Source organism: Torulaspora globosa, chromosome 5 (assembly GCF_014133895.1).
Source record: "Torulaspora globosa chromosome 5, complete sequence".
Taxonomy (NCBI): Eukaryota; Fungi; Ascomycota; class Saccharomycetes; order Saccharomycetales; family Saccharomycetaceae; genus Torulaspora; species Torulaspora globosa.
In genome coordinates this window covers 465116-486769 of record NC_050731.1, presented here as the reverse complement: position 1 = coordinate 486769, position 21654 = coordinate 465116, and the positions used below count along the sequence as shown (strand labels likewise).

At 45.3% G+C, this 21654-nt stretch overlaps 11 protein-coding genes across 11 annotated transcripts; 6 read left to right on the top strand and 5 right to left on the bottom strand.

The window, feature by feature from the left end:
* Positions 1–95: 95 nt before the first annotated feature.
* YSP2 (Ysp2p) lies at positions 96–4037 on the bottom strand (the record flags this gene model as incomplete). Its single annotated transcript, XM_037284137.1, has 1 exon — positions 96–4037. The coding sequence occupies one exon, from the start codon at positions 4035–4037 to the stop codon at positions 96–98; it is 3942 nt and encodes a 1313-aa protein (XP_037140033.1).
* Positions 4038–4980: 943 nt separating this feature from the next.
* SKP1 (SCF ubiquitin ligase subunit SKP1) lies at positions 4981–5559 on the bottom strand (the record flags this gene model as incomplete). Its single annotated transcript, XM_037284136.1, has 1 exon — positions 4981–5559. The coding sequence occupies one exon, from the start codon at positions 5557–5559 to the stop codon at positions 4981–4983; it is 579 nt and encodes a 192-aa protein (XP_037140032.1).
* A 199-nt stretch (positions 5560–5758) lies between these two features.
* PEX3 (Pex3p) lies at positions 5759–7183 on the bottom strand (the record flags this gene model as incomplete). Its single annotated transcript, XM_037284135.1, has 1 exon — positions 5759–7183. The coding sequence occupies one exon, from the start codon at positions 7181–7183 to the stop codon at positions 5759–5761; it is 1425 nt and encodes a 474-aa protein (XP_037140031.1).
* Positions 7184–7642: 459 nt separating this feature from the next.
* HG536_0E02670 (uncharacterized protein) lies at positions 7643–8161 on the bottom strand (the record flags this gene model as incomplete). Its single annotated transcript, XM_037284134.1, has 1 exon — positions 7643–8161. The coding sequence occupies one exon, from the start codon at positions 8159–8161 to the stop codon at positions 7643–7645; it is 519 nt and encodes a 172-aa protein (XP_037140030.1).
* Positions 8162–8258: 97 nt separating this feature from the next.
* Positions 8259–8885, top strand: LRP1 (Lrp1p; the record flags this gene model as incomplete). Its single annotated transcript, XM_037284133.1, has 1 exon — positions 8259–8885. One exon carries the CDS (start codon positions 8259–8261, stop codon positions 8883–8885), a length of 627 nt encoding a protein of 208 aa, XP_037140029.1.
* A 379-nt stretch (positions 8886–9264) lies between these two features.
* On the top strand, positions 9265–10758 carry UBX5 (DNA protein crosslink repair co-factor UBX5; the record flags this gene model as incomplete). The annotated part of the gene is made up of 1 exon (XM_037284132.1): positions 9265–10758. The coding sequence occupies one exon, from the start codon at positions 9265–9267 to the stop codon at positions 10756–10758; it is 1494 nt and encodes a 497-aa protein (XP_037140028.1).
* A 431-nt stretch (positions 10759–11189) lies between these two features.
* GPI8 (GPI-anchor transamidase) lies at positions 11190–12395 on the top strand (the record flags this gene model as incomplete). Its single annotated transcript, XM_037284131.1, has 1 exon — positions 11190–12395. One exon carries the CDS (start codon positions 11190–11192, stop codon positions 12393–12395), a length of 1206 nt encoding a protein of 401 aa, XP_037140027.1.
* Positions 12396–12642: 247 nt separating this feature from the next.
* On the bottom strand, positions 12643–15465 carry KSP1 (putative serine/threonine protein kinase KSP1; the record flags this gene model as incomplete). The annotated part of the gene is made up of 1 exon (XM_037284130.1): positions 12643–15465. One exon carries the CDS (start codon positions 15463–15465, stop codon positions 12643–12645), a length of 2823 nt encoding a protein of 940 aa, XP_037140026.1.
* Positions 15466–16012: 547 nt separating this feature from the next.
* Positions 16013–17971, top strand: IRC3 (double-stranded DNA-dependent ATPase; the record flags this gene model as incomplete). The annotated part of the gene is made up of 1 exon (XM_037284129.1): positions 16013–17971. The coding sequence occupies one exon, from the start codon at positions 16013–16015 to the stop codon at positions 17969–17971; it is 1959 nt and encodes a 652-aa protein (XP_037140025.1).
* Positions 17972–18093: 122 nt separating this feature from the next.
* Positions 18094–19074, top strand: SAM35 (SAM complex subunit SAM35; the record flags this gene model as incomplete). The annotated part of the gene is made up of 1 exon (XM_037284128.1): positions 18094–19074. The coding sequence occupies one exon, from the start codon at positions 18094–18096 to the stop codon at positions 19072–19074; it is 981 nt and encodes a 326-aa protein (XP_037140024.1).
* Positions 19075–19562: 488 nt separating this feature from the next.
* Positions 19563–21653, top strand: STE12 (homeodomain family transcription factor STE12; the record flags this gene model as incomplete). The annotated part of the gene is made up of 1 exon (XM_037284127.1): positions 19563–21653. The coding sequence occupies one exon, from the start codon at positions 19563–19565 to the stop codon at positions 21651–21653; it is 2091 nt and encodes a 696-aa protein (XP_037140023.1).
* Position 21654: the final 1 nt, after the last annotated feature.

Here is a 21654-nt window from a genome sequence, read left to right as displayed (position 1 = left end):
GAAGAATCAAGAAGCATTTGCGCGATACGCTTAGAACGTGGCAATCAGAAGAGTTCGATGCGATAAATCTAGAATTACATATAAATGCGTGAGAGTCAGACGATGCCCTTTCTTTCCAGAAGTTGTTTCATGTCATTAAGTTGGTTCTCCGTCGCTTGGATTGTTTCTCTCAGCTGTAGAAGCTTACGGGTGTCCAGCTTGGATTCAATGTCCGTGGACAGTTCGTTGTATGCATTAGAGTTCAACTGCGGTGTGATATCTCCTCGATCGTTCAGCCAACCCCACAAGTCGTTTTCTGCCTCTAATACCAGATTGTGACCCTTCAATGCACTCTTTTGACGACTGCTTTCCCTTACATTATTTTCGTAAACTTTGTAGAGCGTTTTAAAGCTTGGAACATAGTTGTATTCGTTGCCATCAATGATAAGTCTACCGCTGCCTAAAATTGTGACTTCCTGCCTTTCGGTGTGTGACATAAAGATAAAGCGAACGAAGAAGGCAGCAATAATCAATAGTGCTATTATGATCGTTATAATAGGGATTGAGGTTAAACTGAAGTTCTCAAAGAGGCTAGAGATGAATGAGAATATCTTTTGAGGTAAGGAAGCAGTTGTGAGGTCCCTCCCAGCTGCCTCCGTTGAGGCCTTGGGACCTTTGAAACTTTTACCTCTCTTCCGTGTCTTCCTTCTTACACTTCCTGAACTTGCAATTATTTCTTTCAATTCATCCACCATAATACCAATAGACTCCTTTTGGCCGTCGATTGAACCTTTTTCGATCGTTCCTTTTAACAGTGTTTTGCTGCTCCATACAATGTTTGTAACGACAAACATCTTTGTAGTGTCGTGGTCCGACCAAGATAAGTAAATCCTGGTATTAACTACAAAATTGTTACCGAATGGGACTCCAGGGCATTTGCTGGTCTGTTTGACCATAATGTAATTTTCGACATCCATGTGCTCAATTTTCTCCGTGATGAAACATTTAGCCTGCTTGGGTCCCACAGAGCCATTTAATGGCTTTGTATAGGAGTATTCTCTTACGTTATTGGTAAATTTCGGAATCTCTGAAAGATCAAAATTTTTCTGTTTCTCTATGATTCTTTTAAAGTACTTCGTATCATTGCCGAACAAGAGCTGGAATGTCGTTCCAAGTGGCGCAGGAATGTCCGCGTCTTGCTCGATAATTACATCGTCCTTATCCTTTTTGTAATCATAGTCTGTGACTTTGTGGGCTGCCGGACCCATCTTAGGCAAATTTGAAAGCACCTCTAAATCGTGTGCTCCGGCTTTCTTACTAGATGATGGTTTTGCTAGTTTGTTTAATTCATTGATTAATATATCGGTACTCTCAGTGACACCATCAAATGTGCCTTTTTCTACCGCACCTTTGATCCAACTTTTACTGGTCCAATCAATCGAAACGTACACCGCAAGGTTTGTACAGGAGTTTTCCGCCCACGATAATAAAAATGTAGTCTTTACGCTGAAAGAATTTCCAGACGGTACGTCAGGTGTTTTCGAGATTTGCACAGCCTTGACACATTTCTCTAGATCGTACTCTTCCAATCTCTCGGTTATTTTACATTTAGTCTTACTTGGACCGAAGCCTCCGGGCAAGGGTTTTGTATAATCATATTCTCTTTCCTTACTGTCGAGTATCCTGGGGATCTCTGAGATATCATAATTCTTCTGCGCCTTCAAGATGGAAGCTATCATGGACACGTCATCTCCAAACAAGATATTGGCCACCTTACCGAGAGGGGCATTGATCGTCGCTTTCCTAATTAGCTTCTCACCTTCACTTGGAGTGTAATCGACCTGCGTGGGCGCATGTTTTACTGGCCCTGCTGGGGCCACCATCGATGGCTTTTGTCGGTTGTGCAAATCTTCATCTACAGAGCCATCGCTAGAAGTCAGCTCCGTACTGTCAATTACACTTTCATCCTCCTCTTCAAAACCGCTATCTGTCATGTCCTTTTCGCTATAAAAACTGTTCGAATCTGCATCTGCCCCAATGTAAGAGCTTGAGCGCGTTCCAGCGTTGCGAATTTTGCTGGTTCCCAAAATGATTTGGTTCCAAACATCCGTTATGAGGTCAAAAGTGGCATCTCTGGAAATGAAAGATGCGAAGATGTATTTAGTGTGCAAAGTGTCAATGACGATACCGTTTGGAAATATTCCGGCCGTGGTCTTCTTTTCGATTTGGACAATTTCTTTAAAAGGTATGACAACGGTGCTTACCCAACCCAATATATTGGAATAGAAGCAAATGTGTTGATCTGATATGTACATCTTACCCTGTAAGAGAATATCGCGGGACAAGGCACAGTTATGGTCAGCAATTAGTTTTTCCTCCTGCGTAACATCTGTGCCTTTGAAAAGAGTATGAAACTCTGAGTTTTTCTTTTCATTAGCAAACTTCATACCTTTCAGATGGAAATCGTCAGCTTCACCAGAGGACACTTCAATTGGAGCGACCGACGTGCTAGCTCTAGTTCGGATGCTTCCATCTCCGTTGGTGAGATAATCCAGACGACCATTATTCGGGTTTGAAACATTAGCTGCTCCTGCAACACTAGAGTGATCTGCGCTATTACGGATCTTGACCACTGGACTGCGAAGTGCCATACCAGGAAGTACCTTCATGCCAATATTTGTCGGAGAGAAAGACCTCCTGCTAAGAAACTTCTTGGACATCCTTCTCGGTCTTCGATCACTCTCATCAAGATTATCCACTTCATCTTCAAGCTTGGAATATCGCGAATTGCGATTATTATAGCTTTGCATACCGGAATTTCGAGCAAGCTCCGCGTCCGGTAAAGTTTTGCTTCTCTCTCGCGTTCTAGCTACATCTGTGTCAGAAGCTGAAAATTTGGAAGCTTCGGTTAATTTCGCAGCATTGGAACTGGAATGTCTTTTCATTTCATCAGTGGATAATCTTCTTGCGGTTATGCTCATGTTTTCTGACGACTCTCTCTGTGTGGTTGGTAACGAAGGGCGACTCTCTGGGGAGTCTTCAAATTCATCAAGGTTCAAGTCACCCTTTCCAAACGTAGAAATTGCAGGCGATTTTGTCGTTAGAGGCTCGAATTTCACTTTGTTGGCTCCATTCATTGAGAACATACTCTCATTCTTGCCCATCAAAGATGTGGAACGAGAATCATTACGGCTATAACTCTTCGTCAGGTCCATAGGGCTTTTGATGCTTAAATGATTATCCAGTGGCGATGGAGAGGAAAGCAGAAAATCAAGGTTTCGCAAAAATGAGTCGCTTCTGTGGTCATTTGAGTCTTGGTGATGTACAACGGTGTGATTTAGGTTTGTTTCGTCTAAAGTATCATCGTTTTTGCCTAGAAAGGTATCGTATCCTTTATCATTAGAATGTGGAACTGCCTGATCATTATTTTCGGACTCCCGATGGCCCTGTGCGCTTGTTAGCGGGCTGTAAGGTGATATGGGGCTTGCAGCTTCATCAACGTCTCGCACATTAATTTTTGGCATACGAGCTGTGGCATTGCGTGCAAACGCTGCCAGCGTCCCCAGTATGGTACTGGGATGCTCTAGCTCTTCATCGTATTCAGCGCTACTGCCGGTCTCATGCTTCATTGCCGGTCTATTGTCCGAGACCTTAAGATAGTCTGTCTTGATGGGTTTTAGATCATTAGTCTTGGCTGGACTACTGCTGCTTGTTCCTGTAATCTTGGAAGAATTTCGTAACGCCCTATTCGGCGCATAGAGCAGATTTCGCGAGCCTCGTTCTGCATCATGCGATTCCTGCTTTTCCTCGCCCTCCTCTTCGCTATCAAATAGGCTGTTACTTCGTATTGATATGATTTCCGGCAGCTCCAGTTGATTGCCCGAAGTTCGCGGGCGTTCGCCGTTTATTTTTCGTTTTGCAATCGATCCATTGCCATTGTTAGCGATAGAAAACGAGATGTTTCTCCTCTCATCCTTCTTCAATTTACCGTTAACCTTCCTCCTTTTGAACAGCTTGTTCAAGAATGTTTTTTTTGTCCCTTTGTCGTCTGTCGTCATTATGTTATAGTAATGGTACTGCAGTGGGTCTGTCTGACAGATCTCCACCGTTCCGCGAGGCAATCAGTGGCCAATGGTTGAGCCAAATGGATTGGATCTTAGGGCTGCACGACCTGCTGCACCTTTATAAATATTTGCGAGTCTATCGCGAGTTCTGAAATAACCTTAACTCCCTTGTAGACATCGGGAATCTGTGCGCTCATGAAGTAACGTTGTACGAACACAGGCTTCGAAGAATCCTATGCGATAACGACAGGCTTCCAAAGGAGTAGCTTCAAGTTCCCTCTCATTGTGCGTCCAATCACCAGCTATCGACTGGAAGACTCTGCGTTTCGCCCGATTTTCTGTTCGAGCTTCTCGTACTTTTCAAACTTGAAACCCCAAAGCCGCAGAATGCTGCTTGCAGCCTCTCCCGTAGTCTCAGTAGCGTTTGCCTAATGCCACTGACGCTAAATGCACTTTTTAATATGTGTTGATCCTCTGTATCTTCTGAACAAGAGGCAGCTCGCCGTTAAAACTTCATTAGCCGCCACCGGGGGGCACTGACTGTAAAAATTCCGAATGGGTTGCTTTAGCGTTAACCTGCTTTATGGGCCCTGCATGATGCCCAGTGGTTGTGACAATGGTGACGCCTGGCGGATAAGTCTTCTCTCAGCATTCACTCCTTCAAATGTTGTTGATAAAGGACTAAAAATTGACGCGTCAAGGAGTAACTTAGTAACGTGGCAAATTAAATAAAGGTACACAAGCCCAGCTTAAAGATCGAAGACATTACGTAGAGGTTAGTCCACAGCCGTCCTAACAAAGCTTGATCGCGATGGAATAGAATATCTCGCAGGACCAGAGGCTGTTTAAGGTCGATCCGGCCCTCAGTCCACGGCTTTCTTCCAGATGGTATCTTGCTTATCTAATGGTTATTTAGTGATGGCGGCCAAAAGATATTTCATCTGTCTTCGGCCCATTCGTTTTCCCGTCTAATCGCAGCTTCTTCCTCGGGAGTGAAATCATTGACAATGTTGAAAGTTCTCCTGATCTCTTCTGGGGATCTGCCTCTGATCATCTCTGCCACAACCTTGCACCCTGCATCCAGTAGCGGTTTGATATTCAGGTAGTTAGCGGCCAGAATAATCTCGTAAAGCATTTCCTGATCGACCTTCAAAAATTCCCGGTCCCAGGAATCCATGGGTGCAGACTTCCTAGAGTCATCGTCTTCTTCATCAGGGAAATTGGAGTCCTTATGATGTTCAGCCCACTCGATCACTTTCTGCAAGACTGAAGATCTCACGTTGGGCACTGGCATTACTATTTCGTCGTCTTCGTCATCTTCGTCCTCATCAGCATCACCACCCTTATTGCCTTTGTCTTCTTCCTCATCAGAACTATCATCCTGGAGCTGGCTGTCATGCATATCATTCAGGTAGTTCTTTAGCAGTAAAGAGCGCTCCGCGATCTTGCGCTCTACGGTAAACTTCTCACCTTCACCACTGACCAATACAACGTTACGACTCTTGCTGCCCGCCATCGCCGTTCTAGTACGCTTAATGAATCCTGCAACCAGCTATCTGTCGTAGTGTAATATCGATAGTTCGTCAATTCATCAGTTAAGTGCTACATCTAACTCTTCCCTTCAGCTCTTTTCGTCAAAGGTGACCTCGATAGCTGCGTTATAAGGAACCATACTACAGATTCGATTCTAATAGTCAAGCGCCCTGGACGGCGTTCTAGTCTTGAAACCCAAAGTTGCTGTACACGCTTGCGCTCAGATCGTCGAGTATCACGACAGAGTCCAGCCTTGCCAAAAATTCGTTGTCCATAGACACAACGCCGCTTTTCAGGATCTCATTACAGCAGTCTTTGCAGCTAATGGTGAAAACCGCCATTTGATATTTGGCGTCGGAATCTTCAACGCAATCTGACTCCTTTGCCGTCTTTTGTTTGTTCTTCTTCTTGCTAACGTTTGTCTCGACCTGCTCCATAATGTATTGGAACGATTCGTTCACTAAAGTCTCCAGGACTATCGATGAGACGGTGCTTTCCAAGCATTTTGCTGTTTCGAGAATGAGTTGACCGAAAACTGTCTTATCTTCGTTAAGAATATTGAAAGCCTCCGGATCTAGGGTTTGCTTGAGCACGAAATCTTCCAGATCAGGACGTGGCAGCAGGATAGTTTGCAACCTGCCAGTGCCGTTTTGTTCATTCGTTGCGTCGGGGAACAGTTGCTTGTTTGTGTCACGGAAAACCTCGGTGAGCTTCTCGCTGAACTCTGTGATCGAAAGCGTATCTCTGGGATTTAACTGTCCGAATTGTTTCTCTACGTTTTCCTCCACTATAGCTTCAAAATCTTGCCAACCGCGATTCAACAGCCACCACGAAAGTGATAAGAAAGCCTGTTCGTTGATGTAGGAGTTCTTCGAGACTGGAGTTGGCTTTGCCTTTGAATCCTCAATTGCCTCGCTTACGGCCGATTTCGTATCGTCACCCTTCCAGAGCCCCCAAATCCAGCTGACAACAGACTTACCATCAGATAGACTAGATTCCTTCTCAACAGCAACCCTTATTGCAGTCTCCAAATATTCTCTTCTGGTGAGTATGTTCAATTGCAGTCTCGTGAGTAGCAATAACGCTGAAATTGTGTATGAGATCGTCACCATCTTGATTAAGCTTTTGGTCTTCAGCTCATTCCAGAGCTCTGCCTTCGTCTTCTGAGTCTTGCCCTCCGACTTATTCGCTACGTTAGCCGTCGAAGTATCGACTTCTGTAACGCTAGTGCTTATGCCAGATGACAAAACATCGTTGTCACCGATTCTGGCCTTTTGGCTGCCAGTTTTGCTCAATTTCTTGTCTCTCAAGGCTATGACCAGCTCTTCCAAGTCCAGCTTCTTTGCCAGAACCATTGCAAAGACCGGAATCAACTCATATAGCGCATACAGGGAGTCTTCCTGCGTTTGAGTAAACCGCCTCCTTATTTGCTCTCGAATAAAATGCTGTTCAGTGATCTTGAGCTGCTGTTTGTATAGCCATCTCTTCACCAAGTACATACAGACAGACCCCGCGGTGAAGAGGGTCGCCACAATACCAACAGAAGTGAGAACTTTGCCTCGGTGTCTCTGGAAAAGGCTCCTGCTACTGACGGACCCACTTGACATCGGTAATACTCGGTTCTTCAGGATCTCGACTCACTCTGGATGCGATTAATCTGTTTCTACTGTACCGGCCTTACTAAAAAGCTTATAAACGGCGCGCCCAGGTACTTGATGAACAAGGCTTTACTTATATATAAGATGACAATGCAGATCAGCGCTGCATTATGATGAGTTTTCGCTGTTCTTACATAGTAGCCATCGCTCTGCCTAGAACTGCGGTTCAACCGGCCCGACCTGCGAAGATCTGGTCCGGACATCTCTTGCCAAATTGCAATCCTCTCTTTGTGAATTCATGCTTCCAACAGTGATTGCAGTCGTGGCAAGCTTAAGTGACCATGGCTTTGAACTAGACAAGACCGTCTGCGGGTGGTGATATCCATTGTCTGTTTTAACTAAGGCGGCATCTATTTGTCACCGGGCATACGGGGCAATGATGTGTCGATGAAATCAGCGCTCGGGCTCTCACGTTTCTGCAGATTGATCAAGTTGTGATACCGTAGCCTTTGCTGCGAGGCTTCCCTTCGAGTGTCCATCTCTTGTCGAGGTCTTCTTTTCCAGTCTCTGAAGATTGGTGATGTTCTCTAGCAATTGTAAACTGCTGAGCAGAAACTCGCTCGGGGACACACGTTTCGGCTGAGGTGATGCCGTAGCTTTTCTGACCTTCATTGGAGGAACCAGTCGGTACGATCTACTCAGATCCATCCGGTTAAGGTAGGGAGAGTCGGAGCTGTAGAACCTTTTCCTACTAAAACTTGGTCGACTGTCTTGCTGCTTATCAGCCAACGCTGGAGCTCCACTTATCGGCTCTGACTTCACCAACTCGCTGATTTCTTGAATTCCACTCGACAGAGCTCCTTGCAGCTCTTTTAGCCTTGCGACTTTCTCTTGCGAGATTTCCCCTGCTTCATAGCTCTTAAGTGCAGCTTGAAGTTTCTGGATACTGAGAGTCAATCCGCGACTGACCTCGTCATTCTTGGGCATCCTGATCGCATTAACCTATCTTTTATGTCCCTTCCTTAAGCGTGTCTAGTCTTGCCAGTATGCAGTTTTTACTAATGTACGTCATTGAAAACTTTCGATGAGCACATCGCTATGCAAAGAAAGTACATATCAAGACCCATTTAGTGCCATCGTCGTCTGCCGTGAACTGCCACTGATGGAGGACGTTGAGAAGATCAAACCATACATTTCACACCTGAATAAGCAACTGAATTCGCTGAAAGTTGACCTAGACAAGTTAACGAGTAAATCGCTGGATGAACAACTGCTGTCGTTAAAGGATGAACGTGCCAAGTTGGAACTTACCAACAGGTATGCTTATGCTCTGAGCTCCCTCATGTTTTCCTATATGAAAGTGCTGAATGTCAAAGATCTGTCACCGATAAAGGCTGAACTTGATAGAGTTAAAAGCTATATGAATAAGGCTAAGGCTATTGACGGCAAGGACGAGAGGGAAGAGAGACTCCAGCAAGAGGAGCAGGAACGTGCCAAAAGAGTAATCAATAATGCGCTAGATGGAAGACAAACAGGCCCAGCTATCAGTAAGCATAATTTCCAAGGCAAGCATACGAGATTCGATGACTTGGCAGAGGATCAAGATAAGCAGAACTTGGACGTCAAGGAAATATCACAGAAGGTAGCAGATTCAAGGAGGAAGAAGCCTCGGGTTGACAAGCAAAAGGTAAGCAAGAGGAGGAGCAAGTAATTCTCTGCGCTTTGCAATCAGAGAACAGAAATGTATATTATTCAATGTAGTTAAGCATTTGCATCAAACGAGATGCTTCTTAATAGGCAATTATTCGTTTATTCGTTAGTTTCGCCCAGTAGTGTAGATGTAATTACACATCAAGTCCGGCTTCAGCGTCTCTATGCAATCATCATTGGACGGTCTCAGCTGCTAGAGGATAAGAAGCAGATGCCATACTGAGTAATGAAAGTTCGATTTTATGCTGTTGTATACTTTACGTCTTTGAGTTCCGGAGCAGCTATAAAGGTTTTTATATCAAAAATACACCAATAAGAGCTACAAAGAGAAAAGTTGGAGACCTCATACAGGTTAGTCGCACCCTCTAGATTAGTGCAAGATGTCACAAGACCAGATTGACAGTTTCATTGCCATTACAAGCGCGGAAAACGGTGAATTGGCCAAGCATTTCATCGAGATGGCCGGTGGCGATTTGCAGACAGCCATAGCCCTGTTCTTTGAGCACGGCGGTAATTCCCAGTTGAGACGCCAGGCTGGGAGCAGTGATCAGACAGGAACAGATGTTGATCGCAATAATGATGAGGATGTAGCCCAAAGATTACAGGCAGAAGCGTACCGCAATGAGGAGGAGTTTGTGAGAGCCCCTGATCAAGCAAGGCATGAGACACTAGCTGAGACCCACATCTTTCCGGGAACTTATGGTGGAATTGGTGGGAGTTTCAATCCCTTGCGTCAAGCTCGAGATATGTTTGACGATTCTAGGCCGGCTGGAGTGTTCAACCAGAGGTTGAATGACGACTTTATCGCTGATGGTTCGGCTTCAGACTCAGATTCAGATGATAGCGCGGCGAGCTCTGAAGACGATGATGCCTATGAGTATGTAGAGGAGCCGGTGATCGAACTCGACGAGGATGGGAACGTCAGAGAGTATACAAAACTTGTAAAGAGACCAAAGGCGATGTCGAGGGAACGTAGGCTGGCGCTACTCTTTAGGCCGCCTTTCGACTTGATGACCAAATTGAACTTAAGCAGTGCCAAGGTGAGGGCTCGGAAGAAAAGTAAATGGATGATGGTCAACATCCAGGACTCTGGAGTGTTTCAGTGTCAGGCTCTGAATAGGGATTTATGGTCGTCAAAAGAGGTGAAGAAGTTAATCAAATCGAACTTTGTGTTTTTACAATACCAGTATGATTCGCCGAACGCTCAACCATACATCAATTTCTATGGGATCCGAAGCAAGGACTCCCTTCCCCACATAGCAATACTGGATCCCATGACGGGCGAACGATTGAAGCAATGGAACAAGACGGTTCCAATGCCCGACAGCTTTATAAAGGAAGTCAACGAGTTCTTGGGATCGTTCTCTCTGGATCCCAAGGCGGCAAATCCAACTGTGAAAGAGCCCACGCCAGAGATAGACCCGACAACACTTAGCGAGGAGCAGCAGATGAAATTAGCTATTGAGCAGTCTCTAGGGAAGTCATTTTCCGAACCAATTGCTCTGGACGAGCCGGAGCATCAGCAGGATCTCAGCGAAATGGCAGCGGAGAAAGACGACAACCGCGCTCCCAGCGCTTTCGAAGCCATCAAAGCTGTTAAGCATGAGGAACCCCCGAACAGGCCAGGAATCACCACCAGAATACAGGTCCGGACAGGTGACGGTCGAAGAGTTGTGCGTAGGTTTGAAGTACGTGACCTTGTGAGGAACATCTACGAGGTTATCAAGAGCGAAATCGACGGTTTCGAGCAATGCCATTTCACTCTCAGCAACCACCAGCGCGAGAATCTCATCGATAAGCTTGACATGACAATTGAAGATGCGGGACTCAAGAACAGCTCGCTATTGGTGGAAAAGGCATATGCAAGCGATTGATACTTGAAGTACCAAATTCCGGTTGCCCTTCCTAGTGTCTCGCAGCGCATCGCCGGCTCACATCACTCCCTCCCGCAGTGGTAAAAGTTAGTATCTAGCATGACGGCAATTCTTTTCATTGAATTACGCTTATGAGACAGCGTTCTGCACCGCAAACATTGGTGAGCCTGCCTTGGCGTTCTGCTCGCGGTTGGAATCCCGATCAACAAGAAGTTGGCAGTCTAATTGCAACCTTGATGGAAGATTTACTCTCCATCAGCATTTTACGTATTTTAACTTTTTTAATCATCGCCTGGTAGTTCTTGGCAAAAGGCGAGCCCTGACGTTCCTGTCATTGTCATTAGACAAGCTCGTAGACTCAAGAGAGGAAATCCACTGGGAGATCTTAGTCTGCTTAGACAGAAGCAGTAAAACTCTATCAGTTAACGAAGATGCTTTGCTCTTGGAAGCACTCAATCGCGTTGTTACTGACGGTTCTTGGACCGTTTATTGGTCTTGTACATGCACAACACACAAACAATTGGGCAGTTTTGGTATCAACTTCACGATTCTGGTTCAACTATAGACATATGGCGAACGTTCTCAGCATGTATAGAACTGTCAAGCGACTTGGAATACCGGACTCGCAAATTATACTGATGCTAAGTGATGACGTAGCATGCAATTCGAGGAATTTGTTCCCAGGAAGCGTGTTTAATAACCAAGACCACGCAATTGATCTATATGGGGATTCTGTCGAGGTTGACTACCGCGGCTATGAGGTTACCGTTGAGAATTTTATAAGATTGCTCACCGACAGATGGTCCGAGAGCCAGCCCAAATCTAAGAGGCTTCTGACAGACGAAAACTCCAACATATTTATCTATATGACTGGCCACGGTGGTGACGACTTTTTAAAGTTCCAAGACGCAGAGGAAATTGCTTCTGAGGACATTGCAGACGCCTTTGAACAGATGTATGAGAAGAAAAGGTATAATGAGATTTTCTTTATGATCGACACTTGTCAGGCTAATACAATGTATTCAAAATTCTATTCGCCTAATATCCTGGCGGTCGGGTCAAGCGAAGTTGATGAAAGTTCCTTCTCACATCACTCAGACGTTGAAATTGGTGTCGCGGTCATTGACAGATTCACTTACTACAGTTTGGAATTTTTGGAGCAAATTGAGAAGAACTCTTCTCTGACTTTGAAAGACCTGTTCGATTCGTACACATTCGAGAAAGTTCATTCTCACGTCGGTGTTAGAACTGATCTCTTCAAGAGAGATCCCAAAGATGTTTTGATCACAGACTTCTTCGCAAACGTTCAAAATATAGTCCCAGACAATGTCGATGCGAATGGGTATATCTACGAGAGTACGGACAACGATACTTTTGTTCAGAATGTTTTAAACTTGGCTTTAGAGAGAACAACGGATGAAAATGAGGATGATCAACATGAAAGAAATCAGTTTTTCCACCAACATTTCACTAGAACAAGCGACCTAACTCAAGAAATCGAACTAGTTCCTATAGCGGGCATTAGGTCTCGCGTTTGGGCCGTCGGCATGATATTAATATCGACTGTGACGTATTTTCTGCTTCAAGGAAAGCATTCGAAGCCCGCTCGACGGGAGCTCTTTAGCTCGCTGAATTGACTGACATTAGTTTTTAGAGAAATATCTATGTAACTTTAACGAAGGAGCCCTTAACAAGAGGGATTATCATGAACCCTACAGTCATCAATCAGAAATTGAATAATGAAAAGATGCCTCGTACAGATATATATATATATATACCCTAAATATGCCTGCAAAACAAATGCTAAATCATGAAAAATTCGTTAGAGCTGCTTCTCCATTATCATCCTAGATAATCAGGATAGTGTCAGGTTCCTAATGCACCTCAATCCTGTTGCTGTTGTAACATAAGCCAGTTATTTTTGTATTGCTCCAATGAGCCAACTGCCTCGCTTTGAACAGTACTCGATTTTCTTCCAGCACGAACGGTGTTATAAGACATTTCCCCGTTGTTGTATATTGTATAGGGCCCAAACACCGTTTTCATGCCGCGAGAGTCTTCACCATTGTCATCACTTTCATCTTCCGAAAATATAATGGCATCGTTATCTGTTTGAGCAAAGACATCTTTGTCTTGTAAAGCCGTCGTTGTGGTAGAGTGATTCTTCAAACTTGGCATAAATGGTGCCTGGTATTGTTGAATAGAGGCCGATGGGCGTCGGGAATCTGATAGTGCCGAATAATCGTACATGTTTTGTCCGACAGATAGTGTAACCTCATTAGCAGCTGTGGTAGATGAGAAGCTTTTGCGATGATGAGGTGGTACGTAGATGCCTGGCTTATACTTGTGTTCAGAAGTTCCTGCGTTAAGATGCTGGTTTGCAACCAACGGCTTGCCATCATTGCCGCCGTTGAGTATCTGGGCGGCAAACGGATTCTCTGCGCCCGTGAGCTGTAGCCTGGGTGGTTCGGGAGATTTTAACAGATCTGGTAAATCGTTTTGGAGCGCGCCATGTAGATCAGTGCCATGAGAAGAAACAGGTGCGTCATGCAAGGACAAGTCATTGATGTCACGTAGAAAATCATCACTTTCCTCCAGGGTAAAGAGGACATCATCTAAATCGCCTTTACTAGTGGTTTCATTCTTCCCGTTATCAGCGTTGGCATATTGCTCGTGATATGTGTGTGTGTCTAAAACGGCTGAAATATTAGGAACATGCGACTGATATTGGTTGGTGTAATGGTTTCTAACATTCGGAGGAATGTATTTGCCCGGCGAATGGTACGCTGGTACTGAGGTTGAAGTGGTAGATGTGTTCGGATTTTTCGTTTTGGGAGCGGCAACCCGATTGCCTGAACTAGGTCTCCGCGGTTGCTTACCTTTGGAACCACTGGTCCCAAACTGTGGGAAATAATGATTCTTATTAGTATTATTATTGTTATTATTATTGTTGCTGCTGTTGTTGTTGTTGTTGTTGTTGTTGTTGTGTTTATTCACATAATTGTGGCTGAAAATTCCCTCCATGTACCTGTTATTAACACTAGGTGGAGTAAAAAAATCTCTTGTGTTAAAACCGTTGTAATCGTTGCTTTCTGAGCCATGTTGCTCCTTGTTCTTATGATAATCATTAAAATAATTGTTAATGTAGGTATTAGGAGTTGGAATTCCTAGTGGTTTTCTCGAATGCTTTACAATTTTTGGCTTATCTGCGCCATTGAAGAAGTAATTTTTTTGGTTATAATTGTAATTGTTACCGAAATGACTGAAATTGTTGTAATGGTTGTAATTGCGATTCTTAATAGTTTTTCCATTGGCATAACTATGGGGCTGATTCTGATTAGGCGAATCATTCCTTTGAACATGACTGCGCTTTCTAAACTTGAATTTAGGCACAGACCTAGCCCTTTCTTTTTCTTTTTCCTCAGTCTTACCATTAGTAGTTGAAGCTGCAATTGGAGATGATTTCTTATCAACAATATTCTGCTCTGCGTGGACAAATGAGTCGGTCTGTTTGGGAATACTGGAGCTTGCAGATTGAAGCCTTTTTCCATTTTTACCAGTCGAAGACGATGGCGGGGTGGGTAAGGAGACTGGAGCCGGAGCAGATGATGGTGGCACATACGCTGGGGCATGGCGAGGTTCCTCATCATATATCGCCACATCATTGTCCTGTAGGGAGTTGTAATACTCATCATCCAGAGTGTACTCCGAAAGGTTGTCAAGCTCTCGTCTCATCTTCTTGAGATCCCTGTTTGCCGGATCTATCGTGAGACTGTATCTCAAAACTTGGAAGAAATCGAGACTCATAGTAGAAAAAACGTCAAACAACGCCTCTCGGTTGGCAGCAAAGTAACAGAACGCTTTATCTGTCTGATTGGCCACACTGAATGGATTCTTAGAAAACACAATGTTAAGAAAGACGATACCAATCGACCACACGTCCACCTTGTCACACTGGTAAGGCTCTTTCCTCTCTGCAAGATCCAAATTGCTTTCAAACAGCTCGGGCGCCATGTAGCGCTCACTGCCTACACTTCGATCCAGAGACGTCGGATGCGTAGTGGCCAACCCCCAATCACTGAGCTTTATGGTCCAATCGAAAAGGTTCGAGATCAAAATGTTCTCAGGTTTGACATCACGGTGATAAATCCCCTTAGAGTGCACATATTGAATTGCTTCAATGATCTGAGTCAAGATATGTGTAATTTCCCTCGTCTTCCTCGGGATAAGGTCACCCTTAATCGCTTCGTACAGATCTCCGCCAGAGCAGTATTCCAAGATGATGTATGAATCGAAAAAGTCCAGCAACTTCACAACGTTCCGATGCTCGTTGCCGATCATTCTCTGGATTTCGATCTCATAAGCCGCTTCAAAACAGATGTTTTCCGAAAGCCGCGACCTAACATTAGACGAGATCATTGACTCGCGATGCTTCGCCAACTGCACTCGCTTCTCCACGCTGCTGTTGGCACTCTTAACCACATCATCGCAGTCACGTGCACCCTCTTCCTCCCCAGCTGCTCCGTCTTCGTCCACTGATGGCTCTTTCTCCAGCTTAAAGATGAATTTGACCGCCACCAATTTCTTACGCTCGATGTCCTTGGCTAGCGACACATACCCGTACGATCCCTCGCTGATGTCTTCAATTTTCTGATACCTATCATTTAGCAATCCACCTTCCTTGTAAACTTCATAATCCAAACTCATGACCGAGTATATCCAACAAAATCCTTTCCTAACTTCAATGCAAACCCATACAAGGAACGCAAGCCACTGGCCAGTTCACCTTATGTCTTTCAAATTACCTCGCAAAACCGATCTCTGACACTTCGACACAACGTAGCCTAGCAGCCAATCCCAACCGTCTTCGTCAATCGCCGCTACCGTGACAACCTGAGCTGATATCAAACCTTTTGTATCTTCTGTTGTTGTGTGAAGTGTTGATTATAGATAGTCGTTCTTTGTCTTTGATATTCGACAAGTTTCTTTTCCAGGAGTCAAACGAAGTCCAGCCGCTCTTTCAGATAAAGCCAACAACAAACACTGCGAAGAACAGCGGAAGCCGCAGGATTGAGAGACTGGCAGGGCGAGGACTCCATGGCGGCTGATTGCTGAGAGAAGCGAAGCGCAGGTACTCTTTAGTGGCTGGTTGGGAGATAGGAAGGCGTTGGAAAAGGCTTTGAGTCACGTGACGGTGATACTAGGCAGTCTTGAAGGTTGCGGAGGCGCTAGAGGTTATTGTCAGTTGCAGTTGATGATCAGGGAGCTGGTGAAGTGGTGCAGATCGGCTGTCCGCCACTCTTCGACGGTACAATTGCGAGATTACCAGCAGCACGTGATCGATCGATGTATTGACCGGATAGTGAAGAGAGAGGGTCCAAGGGTCAGGATAGGTGTGTCGTTGGCTACTGGCGGTGGCAAGACTGTCATATTTAGCAATCTGGTTAAGCAATTGAGCGAGAAGCATGGGTTTGCGCGCACTTTGATTCTGGCGCACCGAAGAGAGCTGGTAATGCAGGCCGCTGGGACCGTGAGAAAATGTATTCCACACAGCAGTGTTCAAATTGAGATGGGCAAATGCGTCGCGTCGCTGGACAGGAGCGCGGGAAGGGTAGAAGTGGTGATTGCTTCGACGCAATCGTTGATTCGGAGGCTGGACAACCATCCTCGGGACTATTTTGACCTTATTATTATCGACGAGGCCCACCACGCTGTCGCGAATTCGTATTTGAAGATTTTGGACCACTACGATGGGGCCGTACCGGTGGTTGGCTTTAGCGCAACTTTCGAAAGAGCCGACAACAAGGCGTTGTCGACCGTTATGGACGAAATTGTGTATCACAGGGGCATCCTCGAGATGATTAGCGATAAGTGGCTGTGCGAGGGGAAGTTCACGACGGTGAACATAGATTGCGATCTTTCCAAGGTGGAGCTTTCAAGCGGCACGAAGGATTTCAAGCTAGATAAGTTGTCTAGTGCGTTGAATACGGAGCAGCTGAACGAAGTTGTGCTCAATGCTTATCTTCATAAACGGGCAGCGAATGGATTCAAGTCAACGCTTCTATTTGCTGTTGACATAAAGCATGTGGAGTCGCTTTATCAGCTCTTCCGCGATCGAGGCGTCACCGCTGGTTATGTGACTTCCAACACCCCCACAGAGAAGAGGGATCAGATAGTTAGAGATTTTAGAGCGGGCAGGATCGAGGTTTTGATTAACTGTGGTATCTTCACCGAAGGTACAGATATGCCGAATATCGACTGTATACTTCTATGTCGCCCGACTAGGTCCCGCTCCCTGCTGATCCAGATGATTGGCCGCGGTTTGCGATTACATCATTCCAAGGACCACTGCCACATTATCGATTTTGTGGGCGCTTCCAACGTTGGCGTCGTCTCGGTGCCAACATTGGCTGGTATCGAGCATTTCCAGGGTACTTTGCAGGATGCGACGATGAGTGATCTGCTGAAGATTAAGGAAGAAATAGAGCTTGAAAGAAATCGGCAGCTCGAGAAGGAAGAGGCTTACCAAGAATCATTCCATGCTTGGCTTAACGAGATCGACTCATTCGATCTCACTCTCAGTACATTTGACAACTTCAGAAGTTTTTACGACCAGCAACAGACCACTAGCGCTGTTACTGACATGGCACTCGATGAGAGGACTTTTTTCCCGACTTCTGTATATCCCTGGGTAAAATTTGCTAAGGACGGGTGGGGGTTTTCGCTTCACAACGGTCACCACCTCAGGCTCTATAAGCAAAACATTAAAGGCAATGCAGTGGAATATGTTTTACGACTTTACCGTGAAATTCCCCACTATCTGAGGGATAAGACGGGCGTCAGATTCATCCCCCGGGAGCTTATAAAAACTGGAGAGTTCTCAAAAGCCATCAGTAAAGTGGCTGAAGTAATTGAAATCTTATCGAAAACCACAGAAGACAACAGTTCTGTCAAGAACTTCACAAGATTTGCCAAGTGGCGGAAACAGCCGGCGACCGTAAAGCAAAAGAACTCAATAAAGCGAAAGCTGCAGAGCCGATTGAATACTGATGGCTCCTCGTATCCTTCGCTGTCGCCCATAGACATCGCGACATTTGCTGACAGACTGAATAAGGGCGAAGCTAGTAACATCCTTTTCGCAACCAGCTTGGCATCAGTCTACCCGATAAAGTCATTGTTAAAAGTTTTGGAATACAAGAAGGCCAAGTTATAGATATATTCATTATTGTAATTTTTTAGTTTATAGTATAATGATTTTGACGTTCAATTATCGGTTCTCTAATAAAAAAACATCAAGACCAACAAGGGTTTCAAGCAACACAAAAGCGAATATAGATGCCTAGCTTTTTCTCAGTCCCAGGTCCTATCAAGACAATCTTTGATAGCTTTCCATTGGCCATATATCCGGCTATTTCAAAGCAGGATGATTCAATGAGCGGCGAGATAAGCCGGCGAAAGTTCGCGTTCCAGGGTTCTAATGCCCGTCAGGATACCCCAAACAACACGTTTATGCTGGGAGTGTACAATGTATTTGCCGAACTCGAGTCCGGTTGCCTGCTGGCCACCGATCCTTTATGTCTATACGCCCAATTCGCGCTTTGCAAGAAGAACGCTCTGGGCTTACCAAACGGCTCCACTTGCGAAGGAAGAGGTTACCCACATAGCATTGCGTTACTGTCCCACGCAGCCAGCGCCAAGGAATCGCTACCGATTCTTGTTGAAGGATTCAGCAAGAGGAGCATCAGATCTGCCGAGGGGATTGACGAGATATTAAGAACACGCGTCTCTCACGATGCAGAACAGTTGATGTACATCACGATGCTGGACCATGTCGTGTACGACTGCTGGATCATCCAAGTTCTCTACCACACGACAGAAGAAGAGTTTTTGCGGCTGTATTCGCACGATCCCAAGAGCACAACGGCCCTCTTGGGCCACCTCGCCATAGGCAACATGAAGCTAGCGCTTGTCAAGCGAAATGAATTTCATTTACGTCACAAAGAGCTTGTCAAGAACATTGAGTCTCCCCTAAACGTTTACAAGGCTCGTTCATTGAACCACCTTCTGAAGCCAATCTTTGACAAATGCAAGAAGACGCTGCTACAATTCCAGGATATCATGTCTGATCCATCGCTTCGGTCTACAAAGGATGTCTCTCCGACCTATTTAGAGCTCAAAATCGCCAGCTACATTCTATGCATTTTGAACCTTGACGAAATGGCGCCGCTCAGAGCTTTTGTCGAGAACCAATGTCAAGGACTCACAAAGCAGGCGAAACTGACGGTCCAAAAACTACAGAAGGCTGCGCTCAATTGAGCCCTTTTCCCCAACTTACCTCTCCGCATCAATAACAAACTCCGAAACGGGCTTGAGGTGGCGTCGAGAATACCAGAGACGGCTAATCCAGCTGTTCCCATCCCATTTCATGGCATCTCATCCGGCTTCCAAACAATGTTCCATCTTGAAACATCTTTGCGTCACGTGCGCACACGATCTGCATCTCGAGAATGTGAAGTTTCAAATCTGAAACAGGAAGCCAGAGGTGTTTCAGAATGGCAAAGTTGAAACGTGATTATAGAGGTTTCATGATGAGGCAATCAAAGGACCTTTAAAAAGGATATCACCTCAGAGTTAGAAACATTCTTGAAAGGCCTTTGGATCTCTACTATTGTGAATAAGTTATCGAGAAGCGAGGTTGCAACTTGAGCGCTAATAGTAATCGATCTCGGAGTCTTTTTTGTTTGAGATTTTAGACACATATCCGCATCGGAGTTTCCTGGTACTCATCTTGAGAGTTGTACAAGATGAAGATATGTACCTCAAGCTCTCGGACGGAAGAAGTGTTGAAGAATGAGATTAATGAGGACGGTTTTCTGCCGGAGTCGTCGCGAGAGAATATCGAAGAGTCGCTGCGGTTGATTGATGATTTGAAATTCTTTCTGGCAACAGCGCCGGTGAACTGGCAGGAAAATCAAATAATTAGACGATATTATCTGAATAATGACCAAGGATTCGTGTCATGTGTGTTTTGGAACAGTTTGTACTATATCACTGGAACAGATATCGTGAAGTGTTGCATGTATAGGATGCAAAAATTTGGTAGGGAAGTTGTGCAGAAGAAGAAGTTTGAAGAAGGCATTTTCTCGGATCTGAGAAATTTGAAATGCGGTGTGGATGCCACTCTGGAGCAACCGAAGTCTGAGTTTTTGTCATTTCTGTTCAGAAACCTCTGCTTAAAGACTCAGAAGAAGCAAAAAGTATTCTTTTGGTTCAGCGTGCCTCATGATGAGCTGTTCGCCGACGCTTTGGAGAGAGACTTGAAGAGGGAAAGTTTGAATCAACCGTCAACAACCAGAGCCATTACGGAGCCTGCTCTGTCTTTCACGTTTGACATTTTGTCTAATAAGACGCTGAACGAACAGCTGACGAGGTATTTAAAAGCGAAGTCAGAGGAGATCTTGGGTTCGGAGCCGGTCATATCGAGCAGAATGGTGGTTCAGGAGCAGGATATGAAGTTCAAGACAGAAGATAACACAAAGTCAACTTTAAAGGACATTATTCAAGACGATACTGGCTTCGGCATACACATTGATAGCTCGACGGACACTCAACAAGACCTGTCGTCGCCCGACACTAGCGCCGACTTTGAGCCGCAGAAGTTGGTCGTTGAACCAAGCAATTTAGAACTGAATAATTCGGACATCCACAAGGATGATGTAGATACAATTGACGAAGCCGATCGTGGTGATTTCCCATTGGACTATTTCCCTGTCGAGATCGAGTACCCTCATCAGGAAAGAGAATTTGAATCTCTCAATATGAGAACGGCAACTGCTCATCTTCCGCCATTTTATGACAATAGATATGAAGAAGAAATGGTACCGCCAACAGCGACCTTTGCATTTTTCCCACCGTACGCTATGCATACACCCTTTGCTGTGCCGTTATCTGGGACACGATCGCAGTTTTTAGTCAACAGCAACAGGTACTGGACCTCGCAGCCACAAGAGAGGTCGCCCACCTCTAGTGGTGAGGAATCGCCCAAGGACAAGATCCCGGAGCAAGCTGATCTTAGCGACAGTCTTGAGAAAAACAACTCGAGCTTTTCAGATCAACAACAGCAACCATTATACCAGTCTCAAGCACAATATCTAAATCCATATTCCAAAGCCTTCAATGGCGGGACTTTTCATGGGTATCACCCTCAGGCTGATATGACAATGTATCCAAGTGAGGCCTTGAGCTATGGATATGATGACCTCCCTCCATCACAAGAAGTCTATGACCAGGGTTATCTTCTACAGCCTGAGCTCCCGAACTGGGGCTTTGTGCCTCCCCAAGCTATGCAACCGCCAGCATCCGGTACAGGTTTTGTTCCTAGGCCTTTCACACCGAGCTTTCGTTCTACTCCTGTTACTGGAAGGACTCCATACCTCTCGATGGCTCAAAATGCTTGGCCTCAATCGATCTCTTCACCACATGGACCTAGATCAACGTCCGCTACAACCAAAACTCACTCGGGAGCAAGTATGCATCAGCAGCAACCCCCTACATCTTTTACTCATCGTCGGCAGCCATATCCAGGAAATGTTGCCACTGCCAAAAACGTATCGAAACATTCTAAAGTAGTAAAACCTTCCCATCTTCGGACAAATTCCCAGCTAAGGAAGCAACAAGCTTCAAATGTCAAAGCAAAACCCACCCAACCAAAGGCCTCAGCTGAGGGCAACGACCGCGTCAATTCTGATGTTGGGCAACGGTTCTCGATACCGACGCCCGAATCGAACACTTTGGTAGCACAAGTGAACGATGGAGCGAGTGCTGGGCCACCGGAAGAGTATCTAAACGCGGATGATCTGCAGCCTCAGCTTCAGAATCGAGAAGAATCCGAATGAG